Source organism: Pollicipes pollicipes, unplaced genomic scaffold, assembly GCF_011947565.3.
Source record: "Pollicipes pollicipes isolate AB1234 unplaced genomic scaffold, Ppol_2.1 Scaffold_1600;HRSCAF=1878_pilon_pilon_pilon, whole genome shotgun sequence".
Classification (NCBI taxonomy): Eukaryota; Metazoa; Arthropoda; class Thecostraca; order Pollicipedomorpha; family Pollicipedidae; genus Pollicipes; species Pollicipes pollicipes.
Genome location: NW_023595962.1, coordinates 7100573 through 7122842, shown reverse-complemented (window position 1 = coordinate 7122842; position 22270 = coordinate 7100573). Strand labels below are relative to the sequence as shown.

Here is a 22270-nt window from a genome sequence, read left to right as displayed (position 1 = left end):
GATGATCGCGGGCTTCAATTACGCGTTAATTAGAGCTTGATGCGTTCTCTCAGAACTCACTCGTCCAAGCAGCGCGATTCGAGCTCAAAGGGTGATTTTAGTTTGGGCTGCTGAGCCGCACGGGTCTGGGTATGGAGCTTCCTCGGACGACGCGGTGCGGTAGCGTCGGCTCAGGTTTCATGCCCCGTGCTCACCGCGGCGCGGTGGGTTTCTGGCAGACAACCGCGCTGACAACCCAGATCGCAGCCCAGATCGCGCAAACAACCCGAATCGCAACCCAGATCGCGCAGACAACCCAGATCGCACACATCGGATCCAGAGCAGCTTGAGTGACGACGCGCGAGACGGATGTGCCTGTGACGGGCACGGTTGGACGGAATGTTTCTATCAGGGCGCGGTTCGAACACAGGCTACCTCACGAAAAACAGCTTTGTATGCTTTGTAAGCGGGGCGAAAAGCTGGGTTTAATGCCCGTGTGCGTCGCAATGGAGGAGTTGGTTGGAGCGTCTGCCTCCACATCCTCCCAACCGTGGCGAGATGAGTTAAAATTGTTTTAGATGCACGCCATTTGCCCCGACTGGGATAGCCTGCCGCCGGTGGCAGCGGCTGCGCTAAAAGTCAGATGACGTCAGAGATCGGATGACGTCAGAGACAGCGTGGACCGCACAGGGCAGTGCTGCACGTAGAACTTTCCCAACGAAATTCTGCTGTTGGTCTGGGGTTTCACGGCAGGATGGCGGAGTCCGGGCCTACACAACCAGCAACGCTTTGCGTCTCGCCCATCTAAGAAGCCCATCCAATCAAACGGTCCTGACTAAATCTTGAAGGAAGTGAGCCCTTAAAATCAGCGTACGGATCAAAGCAATTTTTGACTGTTCATCGTGCACTGGACGTCATCAAATGCAAAGTTGATGGCGCATGTCCTGGGATTAAGCTGTTCTCCAAGATCAGTATATCCTGCATACCATATTTCCAAGTTAGCTACCAGTTACAAAAGCTTCGACACGAACATGTGGTCCCCGACGGAAAAACCTATCTTCCTCTAAATCGCGATTAACATCTCTGCACTTCTGTACGTCGCGTCTTCTCTGTGCGAAATGCCTGGCGAGCCTCGGACTGAGTGAAGACTAGAGCGCTTCCGTGACCGTCTCAACCAGGTCAGACGGGGGGCGCTGCTGACGTCACTTGTAGCATGCGCTGACAGTCTCCAAATCCTACACCATCCAGAACATGCTGACAGCCTCCTCTCTCTGTCAGAATCAGCGCAGCTCTCGTCTCCGCCAGAATCAGCGCAGATCTCCCCTCTGTCAGAGTCAGCGCAGCTCCTTCTCCATCAGAATCAGCGCAGCTCCCTCTCCGTCAGAATCAGCGCAGCTCCCCTCTCCGTCAGAATCAGCGCAGCTCTCCTCCGTCAGAATCAGCGCAGAGCGCAGCTCCCTCTCCGTCAGAATCAGCGCAGCTCTCTCTCTCCGTCAGAATCAGCGCAGCCCCGCCCAGCCTGGCCAGCACACCGTCCTCACTTCCGCAGGCGTCCCCGTGAACTGTCCGACCCGACGACCGCTGTCGGTCGGCTCAGCCGCCGGTGATCCCCTCCGGCGAGTCAGGGACAGGTCCGCCTATCTGCCGCCGTCGTGGCCGATTGAGACACGCCCGGGACACAACCCAGAACACATCACTGCCGGGCGGGGCCGCTCGTAAATAACGCGCGATTACCGGTCACGCGACGCCCACTTGCAGCCGCCGCTCTGCGCTGTCGCAATTGTTGCAGCGGCGCCCGCGGCGCCCAGAGGCGTGCCCAGGAGCGGGAGAGAGGGGGCAGAAGTGGCGTGAAGGTGGGGAGTGGGAGGCAGTCTGGGAAGAGGCGGAGACGCAACTGAGTCGTGGGGGTGGTTTCGACCCTCATTCTTTGTCGCACTTTGTCTTCATCATTCTTCGAAACTTTACGTCGGTCATTTCACTGCACGGACGACTTTACCCCGGACAAAGATGCGGATACTAAAACGGTCCACAAGGACGGTCGTCTAATTTTTCTTGAAGTGTGGCGGTCCCACCCGCGTGGCATGATGTCACCACGAGATACGGATCCAATCCAACCTGTTTGACGGGATATTGAGCGCCCAGATCTAAGGGTTGGCGGGGAGCATCTTTCCCGGGATGACCAAGAATGCCGGATGATGCCGGAGCCAGCTGGCTTTCCGATGACGCAATGGCAGCATGGATAGCACATCAGTGATGCGAATTTAGAGTCCGCTCCGCACCAACTCTGCATAGCCCTTGGCACACCGTTCCACGCGGTAGCATTCGCTCCAAGCGCCCCCCCCCCCCCCCCCGTTCATCAGTGTAACTACGGTCGCGTACACCTCAGACGTTCGAATTTCCAAATCTTGATATTGGTGTGACGAAATCCGTTTTGCAGCGCCCTTATATGATACTCGTTGCGGTACCGAAAAACTCGAACCATGAGGTGGCATATGGCGTTTTAGACCACCACGGCCTACGAGTTCCACAACTACGGGAACATGCAGCACCATACTGGTAGCCGTTTTCGGAACTGTCCGTTGTGCAGGGCGGAAACGCACAATCGAATGTTTAAACTTTTCATCGACTAATGTCACAACCAACACTGCGGCAGGCGAGAGGACGCGTGAGCGTATTAACTGGCTTATAACTATAACTGGCAGCCGAGCCATGAAACGCGGTCTGGCAGAAGTGTCCAAGCCCAGGCGACACATAAAGATGATCTGGCAGAGGTGCGACACATAAAGATGATCTTGGCAGAAGTGTCCAACCACTGGCGACGCATAGACGCTGCGGTGTTCGAATGCTGCAGTAACATTCCCTTGCGCAAATGGGAACAACGGAAGACGTTTAATGCGATATCAGCCTACCAAATCAGAGTGAATTTTGCCATCCTAACACCTCATATGCGAAGAGCATCAATGACTAACTCCCGGCAGTGGGCTTTGTCCGTCCATATTCCCACCATCATGGTCTCCCTCCTCCATGTGGACGGGGGGAAGGTTACTGATCGAACATCAGTGCCCTGTCCAGAGAGAAACGGGCCTGTTCGTACAGAGCAAAGGCCCCGCCCAGACAGGAACTCCACTCTGTCCAGGCAGAGCAGGGCTCCTATTCGGACAGAGCAGAGCCCCTGTCGGACCGAACAGAGGCCCTGTCCGGACCAAGCAGAGGCCCTACCCGGACCGAGCAGAAGCCCTACCCGGACCGAGCAGAAGCCCTATCCGGACCGAGCAGAAGCCCTATCCGGACCGAGCAGAATCCCTATCCGGACCGAGCAGAAGCCCTATCCGGACCCAGCAAAATCCCGGGAGGACCGAGCGGAGGCCCTGTCAGGATGGAGCAGAGGCCTTATCCGAACCAGGGAGGCTCTATACGGTCAGAGCAGGGCTCGTACTCGAGCAGAGCGGAAGCCCTGTCCGGCTGGAGCACAGGCCCTGTCCGGCTGGAGCAGAGCCCCTGTCCGGATGGGACGTCGTCCGAGGGTGTGGCTCGGCTGCCGTCGATCGCTTCCAGTGACGCCGAGGAATTCAAATTGTCTTCGACAAATGGAGCCATCGCGACAGGCGACCCCGACGAGCGCGGCGCTCTGCAGACCGCAAGATAAACCGGCTCCAGCTCCGGCGCAGAGCCGGCCGCTCGCTCCGGTCACACGGCCACGGGCTCCTGTAACCAGCTCCTACCAGTGACCCAGCCACGAGGCTCCCGTAACCAGCTCCTACCAGTGACACAGCCACGAGGCTCCTGTAACCAGCTCCCACCAGTGAAACAGTCGCGAGGCTTCCGTAACCCTTTCCCTCCGGTCACACAGCCACGGGCTCCTGCAACCAGCTCCCACCAGTGACACAGCCACGAGGCTCCTGTAACCAGCTCCCTCCGGTCACACAGCCACGGGCTCCTGTAACCAGCTCCCACCAGTGACACAGCCACAGGGGCTCCCGTAACCCTTTCCCTCCGGCTACACAGCCACACGCGTCCCCAGCCACACGCGCACGCGGCTGCCGCTCAGAGGGAGCGCCTGCGAGGGACGTCATGTTCACTCTTCACTGGGCGGGCTCTCAGGCGCATACAAACTCTCAGTCCATCGTGTAGATGTCCACCTCATACATTTATCGGAATAGTGTGCTGCCGTTCAGACCCACGGCTTTGGCATCGACCTGGTAATTTTGTACATGCTGGCAAGGTACTACGAGGAAAATGCAAGCGTATGTCATACAGCGATTGCCGCTATTATCACGTCTACCGCGAAGGGACGCGGTATCTAGATTCAACACCCTTTTGCCGATCTAGAAGCAAGCACCTTCGCTTCCGCTGCCACCAAGCGGGGATTTTCCCAGCTACCCCTGGCGGATAAGCGGCTGTGGGGAGGCCGGCTGGACCCTATTGACCCCCGGCCGTCGGCGCGGTTCGAGCCGCCGCCGTGCATGTAATCGATAGCCGATTCCTGCACCGTCGCCGCCTGCCTCCGGTGACTTTCCAGGGACTCAGCCGACCTACGATCGCCGGCCAATAAACTGAGGTTCGTCACGGTATGTCGAGCCCGACGGAGCCGGCTTAGGGCTGATCAGCCGCGCGAGCGGCTGTCTGCCACACCGGCCAGGCGGAGGCCGCAGAGCGACGGCAGGGACGTGACGACTGCGCCCGGCGTGACGCAGGACGACAGTAGAGACGTGACGAGTGCGGCCAAAGTGACACAGAGCGACGGCAGGGCCCAAAGAGTGCGCCCAAAGTAGCGCAGGACGACGGCAGAGACGTGACGAGTGCGGCCAAAGTGACACAGAGCGACGGCGGAGATGTGACGACTGCGCCCGGCGTGGCGCAGGACGGCAGTAGAGACGTGACGAGTGCGACCAAAGTGACGCAGAACGACAACAGAGACGTGACGACAGCGCGCGGTGTGATGTGGCCATACGGAGCTCATGAGGCCTTGGAAGTTAGACACGCTGCGAATTAGCACCCAACATGTTTTATGTAAATAATGAAGGCATTGAGCTCCTGCTTGTTTGCCAGTCCTGGCATTCTAATTAACATTAATTGTTAATGCCTCACACGCAGCGGCACGTGTTGAAGGTATAGTGTCTTCCAGGGACAAAACGCTACCGAATTAACTGTCATCACCAAACGCCAACCACGCTGGTGACAAAATGGCCGAACTTACTCATCCTGCGGCGCCTACGCGGCCACATCAGGGCTGCTTATGCGGAGCTGACGACTCTGCGTCCTGTTAGCTTGGTTGGCAAACGCCGCGATAAAACGCGCGTTTGTTCTCCGCTTCCAGGGTGCCCGCAGCTCGCGCCGTACGGAACGCTCAGATCGGCCGGAGCACCCTATAACTGCGCAAAACGAGCCTATAAAGCCCAGCGGAGGACTGCCAGCAGCAGCGAACGACCGCCTCCGCGACATACGGCCGGCGACTCGCCGCGTGCACCGGACAACCGCAGAGTAAAGAGCGTGCAGTTTGACACCCTCGGTTGTAAAAGGAGTGCAGGTTGACGCCCCCGGGGAGTCGGCAGTCACTTTGCGGGCAGCGGAATGAATCAATCTCCGGACACATCAATGACAGCCATTGGACTTCATCTCGCGTGTAAAACTTTCAAGCGCCTGCAATTTGCAGATGAGGTAATGGGGTTTGAGAGAGTTTGCGCGGGCGTCGCTGGGGCAATTTCTCCACGGCTATTTCAGGACTACTTTGCTGACTTACGGCCACCACGAGCTCGCCGGATCCTCAGCACTTTCATCCGTGCGCACACTGCATCCTAGGATTTTGCAAGCTTCGGTGAAGTTCTTTCCGGTTTTTGCAGCGCAAGCGCCTTGCATTAACATGGGTGGGACATGCTTCGCTACCTCAGAGCTTCGACAAAGATTAACCTGTCACAGCTACGCCCTGAATAAACCTGGGCCATCTATCAGTTTCATTCGGGGATGCCATTGAAAGAGACGTTTGAGGAAAATCCTGTTTCACAATGAGGTCATTCGATCAGCGCGCGGTTTCGTGGTCGTTTTTTTCATTCAATAAAATATCCCTTCTATTTGCTCAAGCACCTAAATCCGTTCCCTCGTAAAGATGCTCCACCGTTCGCAAGAAGGCAAACTCCACCTTTTCCGTTTTGCACCGGCATGTTTTAACTGTATAACTAATATGTGTGGTAACTGTAACTGTAACTGTAACTGTAACATATGTGTGGTCTTCACGCTGACAACTTATACATTTTTCGCAGCCCTATAGCGCAGAATCGGCACCAACACGCACTGTGCGTTGCATTTTGCTATTCGTTCTGGATCTGCCACAGTATGCCAACTCATCCTGCTTGGTTAGGTTTGCAAGTTCCTGCCTCCAGAGCTCGAAGAACATTGTTTCTTCACCGCCCAGAAAAGTTCTACTTGGCACTATTTCAGGTCAAGGCAAATACAGAATGTATTAGCATTCTGACATCAGAAGCGGAATCGCTGCGGTCATGTAAGCACTTCGGTTGGCGTCCACCCTCGTAATTGACCGCCAGTGCGTTGTTGAGTATTGGAGGCATAATGCTGTCGCAAGCCACGAGCGTAAAATGAGTCCCAGTGGAAGATCAAGAAAAAACACAAACGCTCCTGTATAGAGCAGCCGTACGTAAAAGCCCTGGCACGAGCCGGACAGAAGCCACAGCCGCGCCACGGCACGAGCCGGACTAAAGCCACAGCCGCAGCGGAGCAGCTGACTCCTCCCGCCGCTCCGATATGCGGCAGACGTGGCGCGGAGACCCAGGCCAACTCTTGACGCCCAAAGCCGGACCGCAAAGCCCACCGCTCGCGCCCGGCACCAAAGTCGAGCCGCAGGCCAATGAGGAAGCCCACACTTGCGGCCACTACGGGGAAATTCCCACTTAAGCAGAATGGATGGATACGGCGGCGGCGGCGGCGCGCGGCGGTCTCGCCTACAAAGTGAGAATTAACGCACCGCCGGAATAATGGGGCGACGACAAAAACGGGGCAGTGCGGCGGTTCCGGCGCGACGCGTGGCCACGTCGCCGGCGTGTTTACGGCGGGTAAACAAAGCGCTTGCTGGGGCTTGGTGGGAGCTCATATACGGGGAATTAACGCGAGATAGCGCCACTGAAGTTTGAGGGCGTGATTATACACCGGCCAGACGGGGAGGAAAACAAACTGAGCTATGATTGCACCGCATGATTGTAATGCAGAGGAAGGAGTACAAGCGGACCCCACTGCAGCCTGCACATGGGGTGAAACAAAAGGGTAAACAAAGTGCTAATGAATCTTGTATGATGCGAACTAAAATATCACAAGATATGAATCTTGCAATCTTCGCTGATGGTGACACGTGGCTGGTGGTGGCACGTAGCTGATGGTGACACGTGGCTTATAATGACACGTGGCTTATGGTGACGCGTGACTTATGGCGACACATGACTGATGGTGACACGTGGCGCATGGTGACACGTGGGTGATGGTGACACGTGGCTGATAACACCACGTGGCTGGTGATGACACGTGACTGATAGTGACACGTCACTGATGGTGACACGTGGCTGATAGTGACACGTGGCTATTGGTGACACGTGGCTGATGGTGACACGTGGCTGATAGTGACACGTGGCTTATGGTGACGCGTGACTGATGACAAGTGCCTGGTGGTTACACGTGGCTGATAATGAGATGTGGCTGATTGAGAAACGTGCGCCACCACCGCTGGCTGTAGTTCAACAGCCGCGAGCTCGGGTCCCACGGCCCCCAGCGCTTGCTGACGGCGCCGGCCGCTTTGCTGTCACGCGACCGCGGCCCTCGCCTCTCCGCCCTGAAGAGAGGCGGCTCACGTCCGTTCGCAACAGACGCAACTGGCGGAATCGATACCGATTGCCTAGCTGGCCGCCGTGACGCAGGGGAAGTCACCCGGCTTCCCCTGCGGACATGCTACCGAGCCAACCGTCACACAGTTCAACCACCAGCTGCGTCGTGGGACGTTGCTCGTCAGGCCGCGCTGCGGCCGGGCTCCACTGCTCGGCAGATGCGCGACGAGCCCGCGACCGCTGGCAGCGGCCATTGCAATAGTTCAGCGACGGTGGCGCGTCCGCCCTGGGCCGAATTTGTGCGCCCCGGGGGCCTGATGGTCGCGCGCCTGCTCTGGAGGCGCGTGTTCTCGCCGTGTGCCGTGAGTGTTCTCTGAAGGTCACGTGCCCGCTCTGAGGGTTACGCGCCCGCCCACCCGCCACCTTCAACAGTCCAGTATTCTCGCCCGCCACACTCAACAGTCCAGTATTCTCGCCCCCACCTTCAACCAGTCCAGTATTCCCAGTCCAACAGTCCAACTACCCGTCGCCCTCGACAGTCCAGCATTCCACCCGACGCCCTAGACAGTGTTCCCACCTGCCGCCGTGGCAGGGCCGGTCGGCAGTCGCCCGTCGTCCTGCTCCCGACAGCACAAGGCGCCATCACTGTCGGCCGGCGGCATTGTGCGCCGCTCAGTCGGCTGCCTTAATTAAGTCGTGCTGTCCGCCCCGCGGGTGCGGCTAAGATCGCGCCACGCGGGATTAAGTCGAGGCGGTCCGCCCGCCGATGAGCACAGGGTGGGGAGGAGAAGACAGCGGCGGGACAGCGGCGGGACCAGCGGCGGGACAGCGGCAGGACAGCGGGGTGGACAGCGGCAGGACAGCGTCGGGACAGCGGCAGGGCGGGGCAGCGGCGGGACAGCGGCGGGACAGCGGCGGGACAGCGGCAGGACAGCGGTGGGACAGCGGCAGGTTAGCGGCGGGACAGCGGCGGGACAGCGGAGAGACAGCGGCGGGACAGTAGCAGGACAGCGGCGGGACAGCGGCGGGGCGGCGGGACAGCAGCGAGACAGCAGCGAGACAGCGGCAGGACAGTAGCAGGACAGCGGCGGGACAGCGGCGGGGCAGCGGCGGGACGGCGGCGGGGCAGCGGCGGGACAGCGGCGGGACAGCGGCGGGACAGCGGCGGGACAGCGGCAGGACAGCGGAGAGCGGGCGGGGAGACGATGGGTGACCGCGAGGTGGAGGTGAGGGGGGGGGGGATAATGAGACGACACGGAGAACTGTAAGAGCGGGAGCTCCGGTGATGTCACTTGGCTGATGTCAGAGGAATGCATTCGCGGAAATCGGCGCGAGTCGAAGGCGCGGTAACACCGGCATGAAATCCGCGTGGTATTACGCTAGACGTTCGAGGCACCACCCATTTTCGCGTGTTAGCGCTTCACTCAGTGAAGACGCATCGTGTCACCTCCACACATCCAGTGAAGTTTAATTAATTTTAGACGTCGTTGTCCGAACGAAATCACAACTGCGGTTATCGTAATCAACCCCGAGCGTGCTCGCAGCGTCATATTTTAAATCAGCATCACAATATGAAGAAACTTAGAGAAATCGACGCCGGCGATAACAGAAAAAACCTGATTTTCACGCGCCAAATGAGGTCAACCATTGGCAGATGGAAAGGATGCGGGGGGAAATGCATTAAAAAGTCGGCCCACCGAGCGACAGCCTTGCATTGTTCACCGCGGCAAAAACTCCGCATCGTTTACGGAGAGTTATCAGTCTTTCACATTTGCGCACGGCCGTCTCATCAAGCCAGCCGAAGAATGCGAGGCATACATTGCTGCCAGATCAGGTGACATTTGTGCTCAGGTTCAGGCAGTTCTTATCCCTGTGAAGTTTTTTGTATTCGTATAAAACAATGATGCATCGATGATACCACCCCACCACCACGCTTTGACGTTGTAATCCATCTCCTGAGACATGAATCTCTCCGCACCCTGTCTGTGTGCTCGGCGCTGTGCCCCTCCGGGACGTTCCGTCGCCTGTCGTGCTGGTACTAGACTATCCCTCCCAAATCGGCAGCAGCCACCCAGTCCGCGCTCGATCTCCGCTATCTGCCCTAGCCTGCTCTGGTCCGCTCTAGGGCAGCTCTCTATCTGCGCTCGTTTCCCGTTCGGTGGATGATGTTCGGAGATGCCACCGGACCAATCAGGGACAGGAGATAAATCGCTCCACAGCTGGTCGTGGTGACAAACATTTCCCCTGCGCGCCGCGGACGCGACTGGAAAGAGAGAGAGAGCGGGAGGGAGAGGGAGAGGAAGCGGGCCAGAGGTCGCGCGACAGAGAGGAAACGACAGACGGAGAGCGGTGAATGATGGAGGGGAAACATTGGCAAATGGGAGGAGATGAACTGAGGAATGCCACCAAGGAAAAGGCCGAGATACTGTAGATAGGTACGCAAAGTAACGGGCACAAAGAGACAAGATATCGGGTGAAGGGGGAGCATGCGACAGGGAGAGGGGTGAAAAGGAGAGGAAGAGGGGCGGAGAGAGAGAGAGGAAAGGGGAGAATGAGAGAGAGAGAGAGAGAGAGAGAGAGAGAGAGAGAGGAGAGAGATGAGAGAGTAGAGGAGAGAGAGAGAGGAGAGAGATAGAGAGGAGAGAGAAGAGAGAGAGAGGAGAGAGAGAGAGAGATGAGAGAGAGAGAGAGGAGAGAGGGGGGATGAGAGACAGAGAGGAGAGAGAGAGAGAGAGAGAGAGAGAGGAAGAGAGCAGAGAGAGAGGACATAGACAGAAGAGAGAGGACAAGATACAGGAGACAAAATACAGAACAAAAAAGAGAGAAAAGACAGAAGACAAGACAGACGGACAGAAGACAGACGACAGAGGGAAGGGAGAGGGAGAGGGAGAGGCGTGAGAGATAGAGAGAGAGAGAGAGAGAGAGGGAGAGAGAAAGAGAGGGGGAGAGAGTGGCATCTTAAGAAGAGGGGCGGGGTACAGCACAGGGCCATGGCCCAAGCATACATGGCACCGGCGCAGGCCGCATAGGCCCGAGTCTCTGACGCGGCCGCGTGTGTGTGGCCTCGGGACCGATCACCCGTTTATCATGGGCCGTAGAGGCGCCGTCTCAGCACGCCCTCGGGCCATTCATCGCGGGAGGCGGCCGAGGCTCGCGTCGCATTCGCCGCCGCCGCCCCTGCCGCTAATGGGCCCCCCGGTCAGCCGCGCCAGGAGATAAGCCTCAGGACGCGCCCGGATAAGGGACGGACAGCGGCGGCGGCGCGCCCTGTTTGCGACAGATGCGGCGACGATTGGGCGACAAATTGCGGCGCGCCCGGCGATAAATCGTCGCCGACGTAATTAATCGTCGTCGGCGGCGGCCGTGGGCGGAGACGGTGACAAAGCCGGAGCCGCCGGCCGGCACCGCTAATTGTGCAGAAGAGTTGATGACATCGCGCTGAAGAGATTTGCGGCTCCCGCAGACTTCCTTCGACCGCTGGCACCTCCGCGGCCGGAGATTTCCGTCTGCTGATGGATGTTGGTACTTCCAAGTCTGGTGATTTTTATTGGCGGATGGTACCTCCATTGCCGGTGAATTATTGTGGCCCCGGACACACCAACTGGCTAAATATTTTGCCGGCTTGCTTGGCAGCTCCACGAGCCAAAAATTTTCTCCAGCCGCCGGGACCTCGACCGCTGGAGACTGTTTAAGCCGCTGATACATCCGTGTTTTACGGGCGGGACTGTTGAGTCAGACTTTTGATAAGGCGTCTTGTCCTTTTCCGGAGCTTACCACAAACGCTTTTGAAGGCATTTCACATTAGGGGGGCCATTTCGCAGGGAGAAATCAGAAATAATGTCAATTTCAAATTGTTGTGCACGTTCTGAGAGGGTCCTCGTTGCACGTCGTAAATCTGGCCGTTCCTGCAAAATGGTCAAAGCTGTTCCTGTTTCAATAGTTACGACCGATATACGGCTGCGACTGATCTGGCGAAGCACGGCTGAACCCACTGACGGTGAGTTTTGTAAACAGCGCCGAAGCCATAGCGGGCATTAAATGTTCGCACGTCGGCGGAAATCTGCTTTGACCGCCCCGCGTGAGATGGAATTTGAGTGCCCGTAAAAGTTGTTAAATGCTGTTCATCGGCTTTCGATGCGGACCACTGCCTCGTGTGCGTGAGTTGTGATCCACATGCAACGCGCGTGACAGGCTGCACGCCGATCTCCACTGGCTGGACGCCGATCCGGACTGACTGGACGGCCGTCTGGACTGGCTGGACGCCGATCCGGACTGACTGGACGTCGATCCGGACTGGCTGGACGCCGATCCAGAACTGGCTGGAGGGCTGTCTGGACTGGCTGGATGCCGATCCGGATTGACTGGATGCCGATCCGGACTGACTGGACGCCTGTATGGACTCGCTGGGCGCCGATCCGGACTATCTGGACATTGGAATGCGAGGCGCTGCTAGGAAACGAGATCGCAAAACCAGCCTCAGTGAAAAAAGGAACATTGAAAGCGGTGGTGCAAATATAAATTGAAACTGATAATGCTGAGATTACCTCCTCGCTCATTTCCCCTTCTTCGAATCACCCCACCAGATGACATTTGTTACCTACCAACGAAGCATGCTGCACTGGCTTTCAACGCGATCTGGTTAGACTGCCTTGGCTCATGCGATTGTGCAGAAGGCCACACAAAAACATCTCCAACGGCTTCACCCCCGTCAAAATCGCGGCCAACAGGCCATGATCGAGCGTGACATCCGTGGATCCGTGCCAGCCGCCGGCGCCGCCGGCCGGGGCGTGCAGAGTCGCACGTTGCTTCTGGCCAGTCCGAACGAGGAGCCCGCAGAGGCCGACCCGACCCGAGCACCGCCGCTGCGTGGCTGTGTCAGCCGCTGTCAGTCGGGCTCGTCCGCGGCCGACCATGTGGCAGATGAGACGGAACTGACATCGCGATAGTGCGCATGCGCGAAGTCACGGCACGGTGCATCCGCATGCATGATGCATGAGTCGTCCGATTACTGGCGCGTTGTTTGTCATGAACGTCACATGTACCCTCCGAGTGACCACACCTCGTCGAAGACGCGAGGGCCGCTGTACGTCCAGCGACGCTGATGCAAGGTTATGTTATAGGCATGCCGAGTGAAAACGCCAGCGCGGTGCACCACAACCACTGCTGTCAGCTGGGCCGATGACACGTCCGTGGCGGCAGGCAGCGGACACCTGTCCGGCCAGGCAGCAGGCCGGCGCACACCGCGCCACGATTAACACAGAACCGCACTTACGAGCGGCCGGCTGCCCGAACACGCGCAAGACGTCCCGGCTTTTCGGGCGGCGGCGCGCCGCTCGTACGGACGGTGGGGACGGGATGGAGCCCGGAGGGAGTGGGGGGGGGGGGGGGTTACGGCACGGGCTGAAGTGGCGATGGAATCTTCGGGGGGGGGAGGGGCACGGCATGGGCTGAAGTGGTGAGGATGGAGTCTCCGGGGGGGGGGGGGAGCACGGGAACGGGCTGAGGTGGTGGGATGGAGTCTTCGGGGGGGGGGAAGGCACGACATGGGCTGAGGTTGGTGGGGATTGGAGTCTCCGGGGGGGGGGGGAGCACGGGACGGGCTGAGGTAGTGGGATGGAGTCTCTCCGGGGGGGGGGGGGGGACGGACTGAGGTGGTGAGATGGAGTCGGTACACGGCGCCGTTCAGCGAAATTCCTGATGCAATAAAGAAAGCGTGGTTGTCGTAATATCACAACGGCAACCAATCTACTGGAGATGACGTCAAAGCTCTCAAAGTCGGAGCTGCCACTCAGACTCTTTGTACCCTCGGGCTTGTCTTGCCACCCCTCTTGACTTGTTGCACCCCTCGTGACCCAGAGGCCCAAAAGTTCTATGGCCGGGTCTCTGGCGTGGATTGGGTCACCATGGGCCTGCGGACAGGTGCCAGTCGAGCGCGCGGGCTGAACTGAATGAACTCCTTGCTTCCTGCGAGTTCTCACAGCTGCTGGCAACGTTGCATGGGATGTGGGCGGGGTGGGAATAACGAAAGCCCTTTGATTTTTCGCCATTTAGCATAACGTATGTGGGCTTGACATGGAAACGGACGCTTCAAGAACTTTGAAGGCCACCCGTTTTCTCCTCCTCCCCCCTCCTTCTCCTCCAGATCACTCAGACTTGGTGCCCCGGCTCAAGGCAGCCGACATCCGTCCAGGCAGGTCAAACCGCGAGGCTGACAACACGACACAACAGGGGTGGAGCTTTTGAATTTTTGTTTTGGCACATTAGTATCCACATAATCTACTCTGCAGAACATACGCAGACCATGCTCGAGGTCATATATATGAAAGGAGGACGGCTCGAGCCCCCACAGGCGTTCCAAAGTTCCGCCCACGTAGCCCCCGAGCATCAGCTCATCAGCAACATCAGCATCAGCATCAGAGCATCAGCAACATCAGCTCCGAGCCGCGTCGGGAGGCTCCCGAGCCGCGTCGGGAGACAACCACCCGTCCTGATTCAACGTCGGGTTCAACCAACCGGTCCAACAGCATCACACGTGCCCTGGTCGCGTTGACAAGGGTCGCGGGGCGGCCGCACGAGCAGCCGGAATTCCGCAGAGCGGGAGATCTTACCGGCAGCGAACACGAGATCTGCTGACACCGAACACGGCAGTGGCGTGTTTATGCATTTCAGATCGGTCGAGCGGGAGCATTTTTTCGCACTGATGCGCGCATCGCAGGTCTGAATTCATTCATGTTTTGCAATTGGGGAGGGGTACTGGATGGAAGCTTCAAGAGATCATTTCGTCGAGCGGAATGTCCAGGAATCCCTTGAGTGATCTCAAAACATCTCAACCGTCGAGAATAAAAGGCCCGATCCAATTTTGAAATGCGCACGCAGGTGTTTTATACAGATAGCTGCCGATCAAGGGCCACTGCAAGTCCTCCCATTTCGGATAGGGATAGCCATATCTGGTAATTTTTCCTAGACAGCTCCTAGACGACGTCAACAGTCAATGCTACCTTCAGTACGATGGAGTGGCTGAGACCTCCAGCTGCTCCCCGTGTCCCTTTTGTCCGATAGCTGCCACCAGTCAGGTTCAACGCCTGGATCAATGTATGCAATATCCTCACGTGTGTCGACTTCAACATAATCGCAAAACCATGTAGCCGCTTGTGAGTGAAAGTGGGCCCGAAAGTAAAATCTTACATTTCTAACTCAAAGGCCATAAAATTACCGAAGTCCTTCCAAGCATCCGTGCGGAGGGTACCTATAAATGACATCTGTATGCGACGAGTATGTTCTCATTGAGCACAGCCGTCGTTTTCATGGGCCTTCATGCTCGCCGGGTGTCCTTGTGACGTAAGCCACACAACGGTCACGTGTCGAAGGTCCCAGCTATTCACTTCGCTCACCGGCTCAGATTATGGTAATCTCCAGTGTAACAGGGCCGCAGAGTCGTTCAAGAGTGGTTGGGATTCGTCCGAGGCACACGTGCCAGCGTTCGGTTACAATGCGGGGGTCATGCGCCTCGATGCCGCTGTACCGATTCATCTCTGTCCCGACCATCAGCGCGCGACGAGCACGTGGCGTGGGAGCCGTTCAGCTGACGCTCGGGTGCTGAGATGGCGCTGGTCGGCCGTCAGAAGCCCTGAGATGGAGCGCTGGGCGGCCGTCAGACGCCCTGAGATGGAGCGTTGGTGGGCCGTCAGAAGACGCCCTGAGATGGAGCGCTGGTCGGCCGTCAGAAGACGCCCTGAGATGGAGCGCTGGTCGGCCGTCAGAATACATCCTGAGATGGAGCGCTGGTCGGCCGTCAGAAGACGCCCTGAGATGGAGCGCTGGTCGGCCGTCAGAAGACGTCCTGAGATGGAGCGTTGGTTCGTCAGGTGGTCAGAGGCCGCCCTAGATGGAGCGCTGGTCGGCCGTTCGCCAGGTGGTCAGAGGTCACCCTAAGATGGAGCGCTGGTCGACCGTTCGCCAGGTGGTCAGAGGGCACCATCAGCCAGTCACGCGCCCAAACGAGCAAGCGATTAAATGACTCGGCAATCGGATGAAGGCGACCCAAATCGGCCGGGATAGGCGGCAGGTATGATTACGTAATATTGCTCCAAGACTCCACATAGTTCATACTAAGATGGTAAAACACTCCGGAGTGAAACTTAAGAGGTAAGACACTCCGGGGTGAAGCTAAAATGGTAAAACACTCCAGGATGCAACTAAAATAGTAAAAATAAACACGCCGGGGTAAAACTAAAATAGGAAAACACTCCGGGGTGAAACCAAAAAAGAAAAAATTGGGGTGAAACTAAAAAAGTAAAAAATGATTGGGTGAAACCAAAATGGGAGAGCATCCGGATGAAACTAAAATGGTAAAACACCCCGGGGTGAAACTTGAGTGGCGGCAGGAGTACATGGCAACGGGCGGTATTACAGAAACGTCTGTCGTGGCATAAATTCTCCTGGTGGAAGCCATGTTTTGATGTACGAATCGCAGCGACCCAGAAGCAATCGTGGGTCATGACCTACACTCCAGAGGGCATCATTGCTTCCAAACGCTGCGATAAGCAACGGGACGACACAATTGCGAAACAGGGGTACGCCGCACAGAGCCAGCACGAAGTCCGCAATGGCAAGGACCAGCAACCGCGCGATGGTTTACGATGACCGGACAGGTTCAAATCCCAGCCATACCGGTTTTTTTTTTGTCTTTTTTTTTTTTCTTTGTTTTTCGTTTTGTTTCCCGCCTCATTAGCTCGCGGTTACTGCATCTATGTCGCCACAGCCCAACGCGTAGCTGCCATAGGCAGGACCAGTTTGTACAGTGGCGAGAAGATCGAGCGTCTGGGATTCTGACGGATGCCAGCGAGGCTAGCGCCCACGACTCTCGCCGCGCGCGCAATGTCGCAGCCACAAGCCAGACAGTCACTATTTATGAGCATGAAACAAACATTGGGAAAGCGCGCTAGCAGGGCTTCTGGGAAATGTGCCTCATGAATCCCCAAAGAATAGATAGTTTTAATTAAACCAACTGGCCGAGGAAAACGCTGTCCGACTGGAAGCCATCGAGAAGTGACGCCGCAAATGCTAGTAGCTTCCAGACCGCTCATTGGCGCTCAGTGGTGTCTCGGCCAGCGCGTCTCGGCGCCCCTCCTCAGACCGACTTCCTCGTATCTCAGCCAATGGAGCGACCGCCCAGTCGAAGGTCCGCCGGGTTAATACAAGCGCTGGGAGAGGTCAGACGGGGTCACAAAGGTCACAGAAGGTCACGATCCCGCCGCGCCCGGCCGCCTGCGGTGTGAAGCTGCCGACACAGCCGCGTCGCGCTTGGTTGGCGGGGAGCACCGCTGGCTTAGGGAGGGGTGCGACGTGCTGAGTAAAGGCTTGGATGGTGTCTGACAACGATATGCCGAGTAAAGGGTGGATGGTGTCTGACAATTCAGTCGCCTTTGGTGAGGGGTGGGCGGATCGCCGCGCACTCCCGCGCCAGTACTACACCGCCGGTCCACCTGTCCAGAGTCCAGACTCTGCCAGAGTCTAGAATCAGCGTCTGCCCAGAGTCACCACGCCATGTTGGGACATCATCACAATCGAACGAGCCTCGCCGCGGGCCGCCACCAGGCGAGCGCGGTTCATCGCACGTGGTCCGGCGTCCAGGTCACGTGTGCCACACGTACTGAGATGCACGTGCGACACGTGACGGTGGGGTGCGTCGGCCATGGACCAGTCAACAACGCGCGGCGCCCACTGCGCTAGTACAGTGTCCGGGTCAAGTAGTGTCCGGGTCAAGTACAGTGTCCGGGTCAAGTACAGTGTCCGGGTCAAGTAGTGTCCGGGTCAAGTAGTGTCCGGGTCAAGTACAGTGTCCGGTCAAGTACAGTGTCCGGGTCAAGTACAGTGTCCGGGTCAAGTACAGTGTACGGGTCAAGTACAGTGTCCGGGTCAAGTACAGTGTGCGGGTCAGTACAGTGTCCGGGTCAAGTACAGTGTACGGGTCAAATACAGTGTCCGGGTCAAGTACAGTGTCCGGGTCAAGTACAGTCCGGGTCAAGTGCAGTCCGGGTCAAGTACAGTGCCGGGTCAAGTACAGTGTCCGGGTCGCAAATGGTTTCTGCTGCTGGCGTTTAAAGAAGACCTAGTGGGCCTAGTGAAGGGCCTAGTGAACCGGTCACGTCCGCGCAGCGCACGGTTCATTGAGAAGATGATTCGAGCTGCCGGAAAATCGCGTTTGAGCAAGGTCAAGGTCACGGAAAGTTGCAGCGTTATCTGTAGAATAGGTTTGCAGCTTTCTTATCAGGAGTCGGCTCTTTACGATGAACTGTCCGCGCGAAACTTTGGTCTTAAACGTTCCTCACCAATTTAAGGAAATGATACTAAAACGTGATGGAACCCTGTACATGTGTTTGCGACCGAAGAGAGAGCGTAAATCGGCAGCGTGTCAGTTGCTCGGGTTTCTTGATTTCAAAGGTTGCCTTTAAGACATTTTGCACCGCTCTGGAGAAAACGGAACATCACCTTTTGTAAGATCCTATTGCTTTTACGTGGCTTAACAATGACTTAAAATCGCTAGGCCATTACCTCGCGATTAGTATGTACTCACTAAGGCCCGGCGAACGCGGCGGAGAACGCTGCCAAAGTCAAATGGATAACTTTCGCCGCAGGATCGGAGTGGAATGCAGCACCAGTCCGCTGACTAGAGCCAGTGGAAAGGCATTCCGACTGGGCACGTTACGGCTGGGCCTGTAGCACGGCTTTAACATTCCGCTTATCAACTTTTGTGGAGTTCGAGAAGTAGACGAATGGCATCGATAACCACGTCCGTATCATGTGTCAGTTTCCTATAACTGACATGACAGCACTGTCTTGACGTACTACGACAGTTTCTCTGCTGGGCTAAAGGAAATCTGCCCCGTGCGGAACGGAGACATACTTAACATGACACACTTGTACTAAAAATATCTTCTACTGACTTTTACCTGAATCAAAGCTATGAAAACGAAAACAAAGTACCTTCGTCTTTTTTAACACTAATTTTTATGGAAAACGTATTTCCCCGCTGTCATCAGTTCCAGCATTATCTAACTGAAAAAATGGCGGATGCAGGTACGTCCCCCTCTCCCTCCCCCCCCCCCCCCCCCGACAGTTCTGTCCATGTGCTTAGTGCAATAGAAGGCGTTACGGTGCTTGAACGGTCTGGTGCAACGCCACTCCACCACCGATATCGTCCGGTTGTCAACCCAACCGCCTCCCTCCTACCACTGCCCCCCCCCCCCCCCCCGCCCCCCCCCCCCCGATGGTCAGCCCGTGATAGTTCCAGAGGAAATAAATCTCCAGCTCCGCCGACCGAGCTATGCAAATTGTCTCCGCTTCCTGCATAGCTGAGTTACCAGCCGTGGCCCTGCCATCGCGACCCATTCCTCATATCGACGGGAGGCACGCCACGTATCGTTCATTCTTGCCTGGATCAAGGGGCGACTGAGGACACCGCCCTCTTCGCAGGTCGTCCCTACGCGGTCTCCCCAGCACAGCGAGACGTGCAGGTCACGACCCCGGCATTCTCAGCGCCGACCGACACGTCCGCCAGCGTCTGGCGCGGGGTGAGCACGGAGGCGCCTGCAGGTCTTAACGCGTGTGACTCGAGCGTCTCAACGTGAGTGACTTGACCGTCTCAATGCGTGTGACTTGAGCGTCTCAACGCGTGTGACTTGAGATTCTCAACGTGAGTGACTTGAGCATGTCAGCGTGTGTGACTTGAGCGTCTCAACGCGAGTGACTTGAGCGTCTTAAGCGTATGACTTAGCGTCTCAACGCGTGTGACTTGAGAGTCTCAACGCGTGCGACTTAAGCGACTTTAGGCATGTGACTTGAGCGTCTCAACACGTGGTGCTTGAGCGTCTCAACGCGTGCGACTTATGCGTCTTTAAGCGTGTGAATTGAGTGTCTCAACACGTATGACTTGAGCCTCTCAACGCGTGTGACTTGAGAATCTCAACACCAGTGACTAGAGCGTCTCAACGCGTGTGAATTGGACGTCTGAACACCAGTGGCACAAATGTCTCCACGCGTGCGACCATGTTATCTCCGCGTGGGCGGCTCCGGCGTCCACACGCGGATGAAGCGTGCTGCCCCCGCGTGGGTAACTCGAGCGCCTCCACGAGAGTGACGCGGGTATCTCAACGGGCTCCTCCACGTAGGTGACTCTGGTGGCCTCACGTGCATGACTTCAGCGTGTCCACATGTGTGAGCTGAGTCTCCATGTGAGTAATTCGAGCCTCTACGTGGGTAAACCGGGTAATTCACGTTAGCAACTCAGGTGCGCGCGGTTGACTCGGATGACTCCAAGTGGGCGACTCAGCTGTCCCCAGAGGTGGACTAGGATATACTCACACGTGCAACCCCGCTCCATGCACGGGCCATCCACCGGGACCAATATCGCATTATTCCACATCTCATGTCGCACTTCATGCCGTCCGATGCTTCCACAAAGCTTATTGTTTTACGCGATTAATGCGAGGTCTCCTCTCCCCCAACTGCAGGGCAAATTCTGCCGCATCCAGTATCGTCGAGTAGCGTCTTTTGGTGTTGTGGTGTAATGTGCCCCCGTGCCCTCAGGGCAGCGGCGGGCCGCTCCGACGACTCACCTGGAGGACAACATGCACTCGCTGCTCAGATCCCTTCTGGAGCGCGCGGCCGGCCGCTGCTCCTGCTCCGCCTCCTCAGTCTTCGCTCCAGCCCGCAGCGCCAGATCCGGCCGGCTCCAGCGCTCGCGCTCCAGCCACCTCGAGCCGCCTCTCCAGCGCCGCCAGCCGGCCCTCGAGAGCGTGGTTGGCCAGCGCCAGGTAGGCGCCGCCGAGAGTGGGCCGCAGTCAGCACCAGCAGCACAGCCAGGCCGGGGCGCCAGCGGCCGCCACGCTCACTCGACGGCTTCTCCATCGGCTCACATGCTCCGGAGGCACCGGTGAGGGACAGCTCGCCCGCCAGCGCACGCACCGTCACGCGCGACACACCGAAAACGGGTCTCCCGGACCTCCCCTCCACACCGCTGGCGCTCAACTGACGGCGGCGACGGCCTGACCGGCATAGTTTCAGTGGCGACCGCCAGAGGCGCTGACGGCGACGCGGCAAAAGGTACGCTGAGGATCAGCTCCAAGGTGCAACGACCTAAAAAAATGGAGATGATGCTCTCATCTGTCACGTGACCTTGCGTACCTTCAGGGTGGGGGATGAGTGGAGATGAGTGAGTGGATTTCAGAGTGGAGATGCAACAAAAAATAAAAATCCGGTGCGTGCCCTTAAGGATGCCTGACCAATACTTACTACCTTCAGCTTGAAGTCGTCAACGTTGGATTGTTATCGACATCCCCGACAGTTTTCTGGCGCCCAGGCAGTCCATGCTTTCCAGTCACCGGCATTGTCAGCCCTGACCCTGTTCCAGTGACACTGGCTATAGACATCCTGCTGTCGCTGGCTTTAGAGAATGCCTGCCAGGTCGGTTGAGCGGGGTCAAGTATTCGCATTAATCGGGTGGATGAAGCCGCATGTGCGTTTTACCACGTTGAGACACGCTAACAAGCAAGCAGAGACAGGAGAAGAGTAGCAATGTGGTATAGCTGGCGTGACGTAACAGCGAACGCTAACGTTACGCTCTGCAGGGCAGCAGAGCGTAACGTCCAGATCCCGGCCCCTCCCCCATCCCGTCCGCCGTTTAAGGGACGTCCACCACAAGACCGCCTGCTGTAGGTCGCCTCTAACCATCAACACTGTAATGTTGGCGCTCGTGAGCAGGTCCGCCCCCTCCTGCCCCTCCCCGACCCCCTGCCCCCGCGGGACGGGGCTGGAACGGCGCTCAAAGGCCGCGACAAAAGGACGGGCGCCGTGTTTTTTCTGGCGCACAAAGGCACCGAACGGGGTATCAATTGGATTCAATTAAACGGCCCGGAGCGGTGGGGATGCGGCGCCGGCGGGGCACACAATCCACTCTCCCCACTGTCACGCAAGAGAGCGTCATTTTGTTGCCGCGGTCGGAATGGGCAGGGGTGGCGTGGTGGACGACGAGCTGGGGATTGAACAACGCTTCAGATGAACATAATAAGCATTCCGTGTTTGTTTGTGAGATGCAGAGTGGCGGCGCCACCTGTTGGTCCCGCACGACGTTACGGATTTTAAGGCTGCTGGCTCTGACCATGGCAGCGTGCAGCCAGTAGCAAATTAGTCTTGTTTGGAAGTGGACGGAAGGCGATATCATCGCATCCAATGATACTTTATCCTCGTTTGGAAATCAAGGGAAGACGATATCATAGCACTTAACTTTGTGGGCTTAAAACGGCCGCACAGAATCACCTCCTGCGGGTGTTGAGTACGTGCCTCACCGTGCACAGAACAAAGGTAACGGATATTGACCATCCGATGTGCGGCCACTTTGCACACACGGCCTCGTAGTCTCGTGTGATCTCAAACGAGCGTGGCCGGCTTTTCATTGGTCGGTCACAGAC

General features: G+C 57.4%; 1 protein-coding gene across 1 annotated transcript in view; it reads right to left on the bottom strand.

Moving 5' to 3' along the window:
* The window catches only part of LOC119094741 (collagen alpha chain CG42342), a gene marked incomplete in the record, with an annotated part of 236338 nt that extends 215791 nt beyond the window's left edge, over positions 1-20547 (bottom strand). The window contains 1 exon segment of the mRNA XM_037217739.1: positions 20432-20547. Within this exon segment, the coding sequence (XP_037073634.1) occupies positions 20432-20433 (2 nt within the window).
* Between the last annotated feature and the right edge of the window lie 1723 nt (positions 20548-22270).